Genomic DNA, 16,447 nt, shown 5'->3' with positions numbered 1-16,447 from the left:
AATTTCTTAACATTTCACATCTCTTGAAGATGATGCAGGGAAGTAGCTATGGTAAGAAACTTCATTGAAACTGCAAGAAGATAGGACAACTAAAATCGCTTACACATTAGGATTTAATAGGTAATTCAAAACCCTACAATGTATGGTTTTCTTTGACTGGATGAAAAGGTAGGTAAGAAGTAGTTCCAACGAGAAGTTTCTCACAAGTAGTTTGTATAGATTCTTCTGCATTTGTTTATATTGTTTTAGAATATATATATATATACGACGACTGAAACTAAACCAGAAAGCCTAATTTTCCTTCTAATTAAAATGTTCATTGCTAAAAATGAAAGCCCTGCACTGTCAACATAAGATATCAAAGCTATTGTTTTGATAGGGTGTACATAAAGTTGTGTTTAACGATTTTTGATAAGTTATGAACTTTTCTGATTAGCATCATTGAGAGCATGGGCCAACAAGAGATGGATATGTCTATTGCAATTTAAGCTTTATAAAATCTCGGTAGGTACAACTTAAAAACATTTTATTTTAAATGAACAATGAGTTTATCGTAGTAGGTAATTTTTTTATTTGTAATTAACGATTTTATATTTGATTTTGTATTATAAATATTTTTATTATCTTTCATTAGTGAACATGATTACAACATCTAAATCTCTAGTTGCATACAACATCAAAGTATGATTCTTAATTATTTTTTTTTAAATGGATAGGTATAATGGAAAGGATTATTCAATCTTACAGAATTAACAACAATATCAGTGAACTCATGCATTTAACTTAAAAAAATAATACCGCTCTCTTTAAGATAAACTGATTAAATAAACAACTCTTACAACAAATGTGCAAAAAAAGAAGTTTTAATTGATTCAAAAGTATGCTTCTAAAGGACATGAATATATATATACACACACATTTAAAATTTAAGATTCTTATCATTATTATAAAGAAAATCTATTACAACAAAATAATTGAAACTAAATTTGTAGACTTCTATAATCCTTTAAAGAAAAGTCACAAGATTACTTTAGAGTTTCTTTTCACTATTTTTTCTCCAAAATTCTAATCTCTACAAATGAAAAATGATTTTAGCATAGATAATCCTTCTTTAAAAAATCACACTTTTTATTTTTAATAAAAATCAAATCCGTCCATCCATGAAATCTTTATGTAAATATCAAACTGGTATGTCCTTAAGAATCTTCCAATTTCCTCCGTAAGTCAAATTTGAAATTTCTCACCTTCTATTTTTCATTTATGAACATTTTGAAATTTGCAACAAAAAAATGTATCAAAATGACATAACTTCCAAAATACATAACATTTTCTTAAACTAGAGATATAAGCCTAAATTTATTTTACACCATTTAGCTATTTTCAGAGCCTCATTCCATTATCTAAACCTTCAAACATTCAATTTTATAAAAAAATTCCAAACACTTTTGAAATTTAAAAATTTAATTATTATTATTGTTGGTGGTCTATGTTTCATCTATTTGGTAAAAATTGACTATCAATGTTGACTATGCCTTCTTAATTGAATAATTTTAAAGTCCATACCTATTATTTTTTAGTTATTTTTAATAGAGTAGTCATATAAAATGATTTATAAGTTTTATACTTTTGATATAGATCAACTTAACAAATAATTTCTTTTTTTGCTCTTGACCTAGTTTATAAAAATTATAAAAAGAAATGGAATGAAAATTTGGATAAAACATTCATAAATTAGATTAACGTTTTATGGATGAGCATAGAATAAGAGATTGGACAAGCTCTAGTAAGGTACAAAGGTAAAAAGAGATAAATAAAATAATTACAAAATTGATGATACTGCAAAACTACATAATCAACATGACAACAATATGAAGAGGAATATTTTAATTATAATATCATTGAGACTAGAAGTTTATATTAGTCGCATAACATAAAAAACATAGACCATAACTTATCTCCAATGGATTGACAAAAGATGGAGCTAGTTCACCGAATGCTGAATAGGATCAATTTCACACCTCGAAGAATCTGGTTATATAGAAATTTTAAAATATGAGAATCTATTTGATATATGTGTGATAAAAACTATTTTACTCTTCAAAATATTAATGTATATATATCATAATTCACATACCAACTAGAATATTTTATTTTTATTTTATTATCTCCTTGAAAGATTTATTATAATGTATTATCTATAATAATTTGATTAATGCTCGAGTATCTCCCTCTTTTAGTCCTCTAATTTCATCCAGAGGCCATCTACAATGGGATCCATGTTGTCCATAAACAAAAAAACCAATTTAAGAAAAAATATGACGTTTGCATGTATGTGTGGAAAAAACTCAGAAGCTAATTGGCAAGGTGGCAACATCGTGGAGGCAGTGTAGTGGTTACTGCAATTGTAACTCCTCCCTTAATGCTTTCTGCAATTGAAGTGTCTCCCTTAATGCACCCATGCAACCACAATCTACAGTAGCCACCAATCATCAATACCAACTAAAATTTGTCAAAGAGTGGATGCTTTAAAAAAGAAAAGAAAAATTAAATGAATCGTCATTGACAAAGTGGTGGAATAGAGAGTTCGATCTATGAAAACAAATAGAAGGACAATGGAAGATTTAGTTTTTTCACCATCTTTGAATCTTAGCCACACCACCTACTACTGCTTCTCAATCACTCCTTTGTTTCTCTACTACTCAATCATGCCTACAATATAATTTCTATTGCATAGATCTATCTTGTTGTCTTTTGCATTGTAGTTCTCGGCCTATTGGGGCAGTTGTAAAACAAAATTAGAAGTCCAACTTGCCATTGTTTGCAAGTGGCCTATTGTACACGCACTACATATAAAGTGCCAAAATCATCATTTTTTTTTGGGGGGGGGGGGGGGCGAGAGGGTATTTTGATTGATTGAATTTTGGGGGGGTGTATCTTGTGCTTTTGTGCTCTTGTGTTCCTTCCTTTTTGCTGCGATGGGTTCTTCTAAGTTTCCTCTCTTAACTCCTCATAATTATTCTACTTGAAAAATTGATGCATGGAGTAAACTTATGGAAAAAGGACTAACTCATTATATTTGTTAGAGTAATCTTTTATTAGTTAATAATTATTTATTTAATTATTAGTCTATTATACTCTATGCTTAAGGTAAACTAAGGAATCTTATGATTTTTTATTGTTTTCACCTTTAGGGTTTCAAGTATCCTTTTATAAGGATTCTCTCTTTGTATTTTCATAACAACTGTAATTATTGAATTACATTCTTTTTGCACAATCAATATGACTCCTCTTTTCTGAATCTTTGAATTCTGACCTCCATAGCTTTTTTGCTTCTCTTTCTATGACAGGTTTGCATGCAGGTGATCTTTGGGAGCTGTAGAATTGATTTTTTCTCAACTCTAATATGGTATCAGAGCTCTAGATCTGCATGCCTCTGTTCTCTTCATGAGAGATTTTGGGCCTTGTTTTTCAGATCTATGTATTCGGGGGTTTGTGCAGTTTTCTTTTCCATTTCTGGGGGTAGCTGATTGTTTGGTACATTTTGGTGCCAAAAGAACCTCCATAGTTGGATTCAAAAGGCTGATTCCATGAATTTTGATATATAATTTTCCTATTTTTTGTGACAAGGGCATCTAGGGCATGATTTTTATTGGCACATTTTTTGAGGCTCACAAATTCATATGCCTGTACCTACAAATGCATTTGAAAATTTTCTTCATTTTTTTTTCTTTACTTTTTTTATGCCCTACAAGAGGGGTTTTTTTCTTTTAGCCATAACTTGGTCATACAAAGGCATTTTTTGCAAAACCTTATATCGTCGAAAAGCTCTTTCCGATCTCTATCTAGATTTGGACGTTTGAACTTTTGATTTTTTTATTTCGATGGCGTTGTTTGCTATCAAAGTCAAAGGTTCCTTTTTGTACTCCGGGAGACATAACTTGAACATCCAAACTCCATTTTTTGAAAACTTTATATTGTTGGAAATCTTGTTCTGTGTTCTTTCCATTCATACGAGTTTTCTTTCCAGATTCTTCTCCAGGTATATTTTATTTAGTTTTTTGTTTTTCAGCACTTATAAAGTGCCATTGGGGGGTTGACGTTTGCCTTTTATTTGCATCTACCTTTGTCAAGTGTGTGTTACCTCCACGACACTAACCTCATGATGTGTGTCAAGTGAGTGTTCCTTCCATGAGACTATGTACTTTCTTTGCACCTTCGATGTTCCTAGTTCTTCGTCATGCAGTTGTTGTTGGCCGTTCTTTTCAGTTTACCTACCCCTCTCCCTTTTCCGCATTATGGAGAGGTTTGTCATGCTAGTTCTAATGCTTCCTTGGTTCGATTTATCAGCTCTTCAGGCTTTTGTGTTTCATGTCATTTGTATCTTTGAGTTCAGTTGTTTGTCTTTGTTTGGCATCTGATTTGAGTAGTGTCATTTGAGGGCACTCATGCATATTACAGTCTTCTCTACCTAGTCATGTTCTATTTCAGTGGAGGTTCTTCAAATCAGCAATTACTCTTCGATAGTGTTTGCAGCTATTTCATGCTTCAGTGGTGTTCTTCATTCTTTTCTTTTTGTTCCTATCTTTTGAAACACTCTTGTTTGGAGGCTTCTTAGTCCTTCACTTGAACTTTCATCTCTTCTTGGAGAGGAGTTTTGTTCCAATAGGGTTTTCTCCTTTTTCTCCACTTTATAGAGATTTTATTGTACTTGGGTACCTCATCAAGCCTAGTTGTCGAAACCCATTGTTGCTTTCCTTCATTTTTCAAATGTTTTTTAGTCCTTATTTGTTTTTTAGCTATTCCCTAAGTTCATCTTAAGGGGGGTTGTTAGAGTAATATTTTATTAGCTAATGATTATTTATTTAATTATTAGTCTATTATACTCTACGCTTAAGCTAAACTAAGGAATCTTATAATTCTTTAGGATTTTCACATTTAGGGTTTCGAGTATCCTTTTATAAGGATTCTCTCTTTATATTTTCATAACAACTGTAATTATTGAATTGCATTCTTCTTGCACAATCAATATGACTCCTTTTTTCTGGATCTGTGAATTCTGGCCTCCATAGTTTTTTTGCTTCTCTCTTTTTATGACAGGTTTACATGCAAGTGAACTTTGGGAGTTATAGAGTTGAATTTTCCTCAACTCAAATAATATTGATGGAACTATTATTGTTCCCTCTGATCCTAAGGCTGATCCTGTTGGTCACTTGGATTGGCTCACTAAAAATATGATGGCAATTGGTACCTTAAGAAAGTATGTATCAAAGGATCTCATTTTTCATATTGAGAAATGTACTCTAATCAAGGATGCTTAGCAAAAGTTTCAAGACTTGTATGGTAAAGTTGATGAGATTAGGGAATATTAGATTGATAGTGATCTCACCATGTTGGATCCCAAGAACTTTGATACTATACAAGATTATGTCACTAAGGCAAAAGAGTTGAGGGCACAACTCAAAGATTGGGACATTGATAAGAAGGATACTCAACTGATCTTCAACTTAATGGGAAAGCTTCCACAAGAATATGCAACATTTGTTTCTAGTTTTCAAACCCATAGGATGACAATGGGTTCAAGCTACACAATGCCTACATTTGATGCTTTCGCCGAAATGTTGATGATGAAACAAACTAAGTTGATAAGTATGGAAATTCTTAAGGCTTCTAAGTCTCAAGCATTAGTGGCAAATCAAGGGAATAAAGGAAATCAAGGAAAGGACAACTCAAAAAAGAAGAAATGACAATCAAAGCCTAAGGACAAAGCATCACCTTCTCCACAACAAGGAGATTCATCCTCTTCCAAGAGGGACAATTCACCAAAGAGGGAGAGACCTACTTGTGGCTATTATAAAAATTTTGGTCATGAGGAGCATCGTTTGCATTCTAAGAAGATTGATGAGCTCATACACATCCTCAAAAAGCATAACATTGATTTACCTAATATCTACAAGAAGGATGATTCATCAACTTCCACTTCCACACAATCAAAAGGGAAAGGGCAAGCATTCATGGCTTCAACAAGTGGGAAGACTCACTATTTTGGGACAAGAAAAGGAAAAGCTCTTTGTGCTACTACAAGTCATGATTTAGGGAGATGGCTTCTAGATTCATGGGCTTCTCATCATATGGAATCTTTGCAGTCTATATTCTCTTCATTTGAGCCTTGCACCATGCCACAGATTTTGATGGGTAATCATACATACATGAATGTGATTGGGAAATGATCTATTGACATTGGGGATAAATCCTTCAATGATGTGTTGTGTGTACCCCATTTGCCAAACAATCTCCTTTCCATCTATCAAATGACACATGGTGCAACAAAGAGAATTGTGGAGTTCACACCCGAGTTAATTTTCATTAGAGACTTGCAAACTAGAGCTATCATTCCGAGTGGGGTGGTTGATCATGCATCTTGTTTATACTCCTTTTTAGATTTTGTTGATGATACTGATTTCACATATGATGATTCTTCACATGATGATCACACTTCTTGTGATGGTTTAGATTTTGAGGAGAACTTTGGGTACTTGAACTTGGGGATTCTCACATGTGACCCCTTTCTTGAGCCTTGTGTTTTATCTCCTCCTATTGATATCATATCACCTATTGCACCTGATGATGTGGATAGTGTGATAGTTTTGCCTTCTTATGATTCAGTGCTACAGGATATTTCATGTCTTCTAGTTTCAGATTCATGGGATGAGTACTTGACAGACATTCCAGGTTTGTTTGTGGAATCATACATTGCAGATTTGGGAGACATCATTGATGATATTCATATTCTCTTTGATGAAAATTATCCTTCTTCAATTGTTGTGAGGGAACACTCTAACCATCTTGTTCATTCTTTCAAGGTTGACATGATTGTGGATACTTGTGTACAATAGTTGGAGGAGGTCTCGTTATGTTTAGAGGAGACATGTGAGTCTTTGGGGCATGTTCTACATTCATCTCCACTAGATCTTGGAGTACCTTCTTCAGCAATGTGGAGCAGTTTACCACCTTTGGAGGGGGTGTCTTTCAACATCGACATGGGGACACGAGCAGTTTTCAGAGATTCCTTTCATCATGAGTTTTTTTCCTACATCTTCCCTTCATGATTGGGGAGACTTCATGGGTACACCTTTGGTTTTGTTTCTTCCTAAGGGGAGGAATATCATTCAATGTTCGTGGAGAATTCCCTTCATATATCATTGATCTTCTATCATTGGTGCAGATTCTACATTGAGGGGGGGTTTCCTAGCTTCTCTTCTTCTCTCATATGGGGGGGACTTTTTCCTCACATGGGGTTTTGTTCCTCACATACTTCTATGAGAGTTCTCTTGTATACCTTTCATCTCTCTTTTGGGGGAGGGTTTTTACCCATTGAGTTTTTCTCTCTTTCTCTACTTTGTGAGAGATTTCATTGCATTGGTTTGCATACATTTTCATTTGTACATGGGTACCAAACATGGCCAAATATCCGAGACCCATCTTGCATTGCTTAGTTGCATTGTAGACTTAAGTGCATTCCCCTAAGTTGCACTTAAGGGGGTTTGTTGGTGTAAATAATTATTCATCTTGGATATTATTACACCTTACTTAAGTTTACTTAGGATAATGCATTTCATAGTAGTTTGGATATTAGACACTTGGGTGTTTGTGCCACATTGGGATAGTGTGTGTAGGAGAATTTCCACCTTTTATGATGTTGATCTTCTTACTACTCTATCATATCCACTTATTGTGGACTGATATTTCCACCTTCGATGGGTGATCCACCTCATGTGGAATATTTTATTGTTTCTCCTACCTACAACACCTATTTCCTACCTACCCTTGTTTCTTATTGAGCCACATGTCATGTTTGTGTGCTCACTTATCCATAGAGCCTTGCCTATATAAGCATGTTTATATTCATTGTATTGAACAACTATTGATTATTTTTTATCTATTGATGAGAATACAATTTATTCTTGTCCTATATCTTGTCTCTCTATTTTGTACATTTGATTGAGCTCTTGATCTTGGCAAAATATCATACTCCTAGGCAGGAGCACTTTGAATTTGAAAGTTAACGGTGAAGTTTATTTGAATGGAACGAACAATAATGGAATGTCTAAGTGGAAGGAATGGGCCCCACAACCACCTAAAATAGAAAAATGAATGAGAAATTTCAAACCATACATTAGAAAAATCTACTTCAAACAGTTGCACGTGAGAGACCCATTAAACATTTAAAAGTATTTTAAATTTTTACTATTAAACTTTAGAAAAGTCAAGAAATATTTAATTTCTCCTATGATGATTTTTGACTAATTCCACTGCAGATAAACTAGGCACCCTAGAGCCATGCAAATTTCCAATTGTATATGATATTTAAAATAAAACATGGGTTTTGTTTCAAACATTGAGCATCTCACCAAATTGAGGTACTTCCTTTGTAATTGGCTTACGAGAGACTATAGCTAGAAAATGTGAGCTTTAAATTAATATATCAAATAGGCTCGAATTTTGACAAAATAAAAAGTAGAAACTCCAGAGTCCATCCTATAAGTCATGACATCCTTTAATTTTTGAAGTTTGCACATTTTTGAAAAAGCCTATCAAAACTCCTTCAATCCCCATAAAATTGAAAATAAATGCAACCATATATACTAAGAAACTTTCTACCACATGTGACCGCAAGATCACTTTTGGGTTGTAAAATATTAATCATTAAAGTGGATCACTAAAACATTTTTTGAAAATACACATGTTAAACCCCTTCTAGACCCTTTCAATTTCACGCCTTGAAAAATACCACCTCTCGCTCTGAGAATCAGCCACAAAGCATGGGGGTTCATTGGGGTATAATAAACATGTGTGCAAAGGCATTTTTAATAACTCCACAAAACCTGCAAGATATTAATGGTCAAAGTTGACCTTTTAGAAACATGCAGACAACCAAACTTTATAAATTTCTCTTCGTTTTAGCTCTGATAAAATATCAAATCAAATCCTAAAGTTCTAAAATTGTGCAAGGAAGTATATGAATATGATGAAAATCATCAGAACCAATCCTTTTGACATGATGGTCAAATGGTTTTAAAATATCCATTCTCAAAAATAGGGTTCCTAATAGATCTGGTACAATGCAAATATAAAATCTCAACAATTTCCATTTGCTTTTGACTTGGTAAAAATACCAAATGAGATACTGAAGTTCTAAAAGTGGACACAAAGGTACACAAATATCATGAGAATTACGCGCACCAATTTATTTAGCATGAAAATATTCTAGTTCATAAATATTACCCTCTGAAGTGGGCTACTCTGGCATATTTGATAGTGTGAAAATCTATCAAATCTAATTAATGGAAGTTGCAGATGGATATGGATACTCACATATGATAGGTGAATATGCCTACCAAGTGATTTTGCATGAAAGTGAACGAGCTTCAATTTACTATTCTTCAAAGTAGGCATTTGAACAAATCTTGTAGGGGTTTATGTAAGTGTCACAATCAAATTTTCATCATGGGAACCTCAAATTTTGCCAAAATTTGAAGGTTCTGACAAAAATTTTGGAGTGATAGAGTAGGTATAAGAAAATTGGTTTACTATGTGTTGTTGCACAATGAGGCACTTGAGAAGGAAAGTGTGTGCCAATAAGACAAAATGTGTGGAGGTGAATTACAACCAATAGAAATTGTCTTGGAAACCACATAATGGTATCTTAGGTACAAAGGTGATTAGGATGGAGGGGTGGCCGACTACATGTTACATAAACTTTGGTATTTATGGCCGGCCAATGATCGATGCAAATTGACTTAGGGAGTGCGAATGATATATAAGAATGATTTGTGATTGTTGCAAAATATCAAAGAAGCAAAAGAGATCTAGAGTAGAAGGATGGAGAAGTGTTTAAGAGAACCAATGATAGTGACAAGATCCAAGAGACCTAATAGTGATGGGTTTTGGAGGGGCTAGATGTACTCCTTTAGTTGACATTATACTTGAAGTTCAGTTATGAGATGGTTGTAATCCTAGGTTGCAACCTAGCATGTTAGAAGCCATACTGGTAGATGTAATGAGTTTTTAGATCTAATATAATAAGGATGAATCTTTTGAGGCTGGGTTTTTCCCTTTGAGGGCTTTTCCAAGATAAATATCGTGTCTTTTATCTCTATGTGTAAATTATTCTTTGTGTGTTACTTATATTTTATGCTATGGATGTATTTCAAAAAGTTAAGGTTGCAAGGTTTGACTGTCCATTTTGGACCCCGTGACCTTGATTGCGATTTGTTTTCTGATTTGGAAGCATACTTTGAAATGTATTGCAGGATAGCTTTTTTTGAAGTGACTAGTTGACAATCAATATTAGCTCTCCATAATGAAAGCATCCAAGGATTATGAATATTCAAATGATCATCATTCGTTGCAGGTTTATAGCATGGGTTGTTGTCATTGTCAACTGTCAACGTAGACATCTGTTGTAAAACCCATGGAGCTTTGTAACGACATTTGAGTGTGGGACCTATTTTCTTGAGGCATGTATGTTATGTGCATTTTGTGTGCCTCTATAAAGTATTAAGTAATGCCTCATAATCCAATGCAGGGTCTATGGAGAAGATTTTTTTTGTATCAGCTAGACATAGATCATCCAATGCAGTGTAGTGTATTGCATTCATGCAGTCTGTTGTGCTGCGAGGATTCCAAGCAGAAACATATTTGTCAAAAAATGATTTTTCCATTTGGACCTCATTATCATCTGTCCAATCAATGGTTTCCATATTTGGCACTCCAGGGAGCCATTGGAAGATCATTGCAGTAAGCTCTTTTCTAGATTTACTCCAATATGCATGACTGCCTCGAAGTGTTGCACCAAATCGCAACAATTGATTTGGCAACTGATCATCAGGAGTGTTTTGCAATCGTTCATGAAGCTCTTGCATGGTGGGTGGGATAGGCTCTCCCAAATTAGTTCTAATGAAGATAGTTGCAAATTGTTGCGAACGATGTCTCATAATTAGATTGTAAATGTAATAGCGAAATCTGACATGCTGTCCAAATCTTGGATCAACATATCTCATTAAGTGGAGAGCATATTCATGTAAATGAACATGTTTGGTACGTGGCTACAGCGGGAGTGCAACTCCAGATGGGAAAAGGGTTGGGAATGCCATGCTTAACAAGCCTATCATATTATATTCATTTATCGGGGATAAGTTTATTTCAGGCCAAGGGACATTATTATCAGTATCAACATCTAACTGCAAGGTTCTCTTAATTGTATCTAGTTCGCGGGTTGGAGCAAGCATTTTTGGAATAAAAGATGATGAAATTTCTGCATCATATTCATTGCAATTGTCAAGTTCTTCTGTTGGTGGAATAGCTGTTACATTAGTATCTTCTTCTAAAGAGTGCAGCATATTTGATATATCTGTAGTAGTATCAGGAAGCAAGTTGACAGCATAAAAGTCTATGACAACATTATTATAGTACTGGTCATGTTGAATTTTATAGCTCAATGCATCCATAACATGAAATTTATTTACATAGAAATCATATTTTTTGCCTTATATATTACTTCGGTGGACAATAAGGACTTCAAGGTCTTTTGGTTTTCATGGTAAAAGCTTTGCAATTTCTAAAATATCTTGGGGAAAACTTATAGTGTGACCAGTGTATTTGTATTGGCCACCTCTTGCATGTCTGACTTGTAAAACAGGAGCAACCCTAGCTATAAGCATCTCCTCTACTTGGGTAAGTTTTTTTAACACAAGGGGTTGCTCACTTGGGTCCAAATTATTTGCCAAAGAGAAATGATGAACACCACTTTCAGAAAAGCATCTCAAACAAATAATATGTTGTTGGTTCCTGTGTATCACCATTCCAATATATCTTTCATTACAAATACTACATGTGTGAAGCATAGACAATGAATGAATGAGATGGCAGAAGGATTGCAATGTTTGAATGTACTCTATAGAAGAGAAACAGTTTTTTGTGCATTGATGTGTTGTTGTAGTCTGCAATATTGCCTGATGGTATAGAGGTTGTATGTTTTGTGCTGCATGTTTCTATTGTAGTTTGCTACAATTCAAGCAAGGTTCTTGTATTTGTTGCGAAACAATGTTGGTTGGGCCACATGATAAAGGAAGGTTCTGATCCAGAATAAGTGAATCTGAATCTATCATCTGTGGGGTTTTGCATGGTGCAGGCACATGCAAAAGCATTTTGTGTTTCATTCGTTCCAGGCGACGCTTTTTTGAGATTTCTTCTCTATGTTCTGCATAATAGCGACAATTTCGTTCTCTCTTTTTTGCTTTCTTAAGATTGCATTCTTGGGTTGTGGTCTGCATTAATATTTTAGACAATTTAAATGAACAAAGCATATTAGATTCTGACTGTGCAAGAAACAACTGTTAAAAAACAATATTTGAAACTTGTGTTTGATGCAATCTTTGAATTGCATATGTTAAATAATTTTGCACAAAATTTAAGCACATACCTATACATATAACTATACATGTATTGATACATGCATGCACATAAAAGAATATGGATAGTCACAAGTTTACTTACAATATGAAGGCACACAACTTTCAAGATATAGAACATTGAGCATGTGCATATATATCCACCATGAGTACCTTCCTTTGTATGTACATGCATGTATGTGCATATGTGGTTGTATGAATGGGAGTTTGCAACTGGACAAGACTATATGTATGCATATGTATTACATGCATGGAAGTTTGTAGCTATGTAAAACTATATGTATGCATGTATGTGTATGCATTTTTTTAAATGTATATATCAATTTCAATGATATACACATACATGTGTATGTATTTCTACATAGGAGCACAAACCCATGCATATAATCATTTATGCATTGATACATGCATGCACATAAAAAATATGTTACACACAGATTTACTTACATATGCAGATACACAGCTTTCAAGATATATAAGGTTGTGCATGTGCATATATATCTGTTGTGAATGTCTGCCTTTGCATGTACATGTATACAAGTGCATATGTGGTTGTATGTATGCGAGTTTGCAACTGTGCAGGACCATATGTATGCATGTATGTGTATGGAAATATATGTAAATATATATAGCAATTTATATGTATCTTTGTATATCGTGATACATAGATGGAGATGTAAATGTTTATGCATACTAGTAAATGCTAGAGAGAACATATAAGGCAACATACATTTGCATAAACCTAATGAATACAAAGAAAGTATATGAAAGTTGTTGTTTTCAAAAGAGGAAAAGTGCAGTGAACCTAAGTTTTAACTGTATGTCAATTGGCAAGGATGCTCAAAATTGTAATTTCAATTTACAATTCAACAATAATGAGAAGCAGAAGTGTGTCTAGACCAAGCATTAGAACATATCTAAAAGGATTGAAAATAGTACAATAAATAAAAGAGTCAGGTCAACTAAATGCTTTGAATATTTAATAACAGTAAACATAAACAACATCATACAAGTCATTGACATTGCAGATTATAATTTCAATTGGACAGATGTAGTGTGGTGGAGTAGCATAATTTAGAAATTATGATTTGGAGGTGAAGGGATTTGTTAAAACAACATAGATTGAAGCTATTGGTTCTTGTTTTAATATTTGCACGAATGTCCATTCTGTACGGTTTCTTTCTTATTATGTTTTTACAGCATAGTATAAATACAGATATACAAATTAAGAATATCTGGAAAACATGGATGTTCAATAACAGCATAACATAAAAAGGCACAAAAGGATATAAAACATAAGATGCAAAAAAGCAAAACCGCATTCAATATATTTTAGATGCATGGAAGCATGGTAGAACAAAACAACAATTGGTTTGACTAGGTAAGATGAACAATTCTAGCAAACATAAACAACTTTAAGTAGAAGCAACTATTGGAGAATTTTAGATCAAAACCAATGTTGAAAAACAAAAGTTTCGGACAGCCAAAAAAAACATAAGTTTAGATAGCATTGATATACACAACCATCAATAATTCAGTTCTGTTTGTTGGTTACAAACAAAAACTACTAACAAGCTATCTATTCTACGAAGATTAAAAGGCCGATGAAAAGCATCACTATCTAATTGGTCTGGAACGCTGCAGCTATACTCGTCCGAGCAATCTCTGCAAGCAGAAGAGTACATTCAGCCTGGAAATTGATATTTGTGACTTTGGTAATTGTTGCTTTGAGCCTGGGCTCTGAATTGTACATGTTTGTTGTAACAGAAAGTGTGAAAACAAAGCAAGATAAAAGGACTCTCTTGATAATAGTCTGAGGTGTTCTCTTTGTAGTTAAATCGTACTGCAGCATGTAAAGGTCCTTGGCAGATATTTGCAGCAAATTTGTGCCAACCTCATCAAAGCCAGTAGCCCAAAGAGTGTCTGTATGATCTTGGAGCTTCATCTGCAATAAGTATTTGTAATTGCATTCTAGCACATGAGTTTGGCATCTTGAACAAAACCATACATTATCATTTTGCTGGACACATTTATTTTTACACTCTTTGCCATTAATTTTCAAAGGGCGGGCTGGATAGCAAAAAGAATCAGTTTTAATGATTCTCACAACAGCCCTAATAGTAGTTTCAACTATTTCAGAGAGAACACTTGTACATTCTAAAACAGTTGTGATTGTCATCCTGCTGTATTGTGAGTTAAGTTGTCCAGCAACACAAGATAGTGGTAAAAGGCCATCTGGAATCTTTCCTCTTGATATAAGTGTCTATTTCAGGGATTGAAGGGTTTATAGCTAGAGTTGTTGTTGTGGTTGTGTTAATAACCTTTCCATTGAAATAACCAACCCGAGCATTTCTGACTGCAAGGACAACAGTTGTTTGGGTTGCATGCATGTTCTTCAAATCTTCACCTACCGCTTGCCATGTTGTTGCCCATGATTTAACATTGATAGTAAAAGTTGAGACATCATTTATTTTGACAATTCTCTTTGTTACTTCGCTGCCATCTTTTCTGCGAATTAATGAGGGTTCACCAACAACAACTACAATACCAATAACATCAACTAAAGTGTTGTTGGTGTAGTATGTAATTTCATTAATCGGTGTGAATGGCGAATTATTTCCTTGACTATCAACAACAGCTTCACAACACTTCAATACTGAATTGTTGTCCAAAGTTATCTCAAGATGACTGTTAAGCTTGTTCCATTTTGTGTCAGCTTCTTTAATGCAACCTTTTGATACAGTATAATATGTTCTTGCTTCAACCCTATGATAATGCATCTCTGCTACATCGCCAAAGCAAGTTATGCTAATTTCAGTACCTTCATCATCTATCATGTCAAAACTAAACACTTGGCTAGTGGACTTTGGTGTACTATATTGATGCATCTTCCTCTTGTTTGTTACACGCCCCTTAATCGTCTTATTTTGATAGGGGTTCAAGGCTTTAATCGGGCTGATATTAACAGAAGATTCGTGCTGCATATGTGGGAGGTGTATTCCAAAATTAATGGAACATTTAGTTGTGGCAAGTGTGTCCCGACCCAACATTTGTTGTTCTTGCTCTTTAAATAGATATCTAGGTTTTCCAAGCAATGGAGAATTTGTAAATTTGACAGCAAGGCTGAATATTACTATAGTCCTGTAAAATGAAGAAAACAAGAGGTTGAATAATCTGGATAGTGTGCAAAGGGAGATTTCAAAAGCCAAGAACAAACCATCAGAACATATAGAGGGCCCTACCTCGAGTTCCAAATATTTCTACAAGCATAAGCTATCAGTGATAAGATAGAGCCTATCTTTAATGTCTCTGAAAGCAGCAAATCACTGTACTTAGGTGGGAGGATCGCCAATTGCATGTGTGTGGCATTAGACAAAACAACCCTATATCGGGCACTGTCATCTTCATCAGCTGTCAATTTTTTAAAAGACAAAAGTTGAAGTACTGGATAGGGGACATCATCCCCAACGTTGATGCACAAGATTGCATGCGGGGTCAATTGTAGTTGTGGTTGCACTTCCTACAAGGATAGTAGAAGACAACCAAATAGATACACAAGGTTATGTACATTCGTATGCATAGGCATGGGTATGACAACCTTCTTTTTTTTTGGAGCTTCCAATTTGTATTACTATCTATGTGTGTGTTTCTTTATAGATGTTGTTTTGTGTGCATGGACAGATTATAGATTGATGTATTCACCCATGCAAATAGGCAAGGACAATGCAAAGAACACCTCTATCAATTTATTTATATATATCTATAAATATATAAATAGATCTTAAAAAAAACTTGAAATAGTGACATATGTTGATACATGCACTTACATTGACGGATGACAATGCTTCGCAAAAGAAAAGAACAAATAGAGATATAATGATTGTAGTTAAGATGAATATGACAATACATATGAACGAATAAGCTTACCAAAGTTTCTACAGAAGGCTATTCTGAGCCATCAGGAGAGGCTGTCGTGG

At 34.1% G+C, this 16,447-nt stretch overlaps 1 protein-coding gene across 1 annotated transcript; it reads right to left on the bottom strand.

The window, feature by feature from the left end:
- Nucleotides 1-14,091: 14,091 nt before the first annotated feature.
- Nucleotides 14,092-15,454, bottom strand: LOC131856532 (replication protein A 70 kDa DNA-binding subunit C-like). The gene is made up of 2 exons (XM_059208356.1): nucleotides 14,792-15,454; nucleotides 14,092-14,415 (listed from the first exon to the last, which is right to left on the bottom strand). The coding sequence occupies exons 1-2, from the start codon at nucleotides 15,452-15,454 to the stop codon at nucleotides 14,092-14,094; spliced, it is 987 nt and encodes a 328-aa protein (XP_059064339.1).
- Nucleotides 15,455-16,447: the final 993 nt, after the last annotated feature.

Source organism: Cryptomeria japonica, chromosome 7 (assembly GCF_030272615.1).
Source record: "Cryptomeria japonica chromosome 7, Sugi_1.0, whole genome shotgun sequence".
NCBI lineage: Eukaryota > Viridiplantae > Streptophyta > Pinopsida > Cupressales > Cupressaceae > Cryptomeria > Cryptomeria japonica.
This window is presented reverse-complemented; position numbering and strand designations above follow the sequence as displayed.

Coding starts and splice junctions, on each gene's coding strand:
- LOC131856532 (XM_059208356.1), bottom strand. CDS start 15,454: ATGCAGCACGAATCTTCTGTTAATATCAGCCCGATTAAAGCCTTGAAC. Junction 14,416..14,791: donor TTGGTTATTTCAATGGAAAG/GTTATTAACACA, acceptor TACTTATTGCAG/ATGAAGCTCCAAGATCATAC.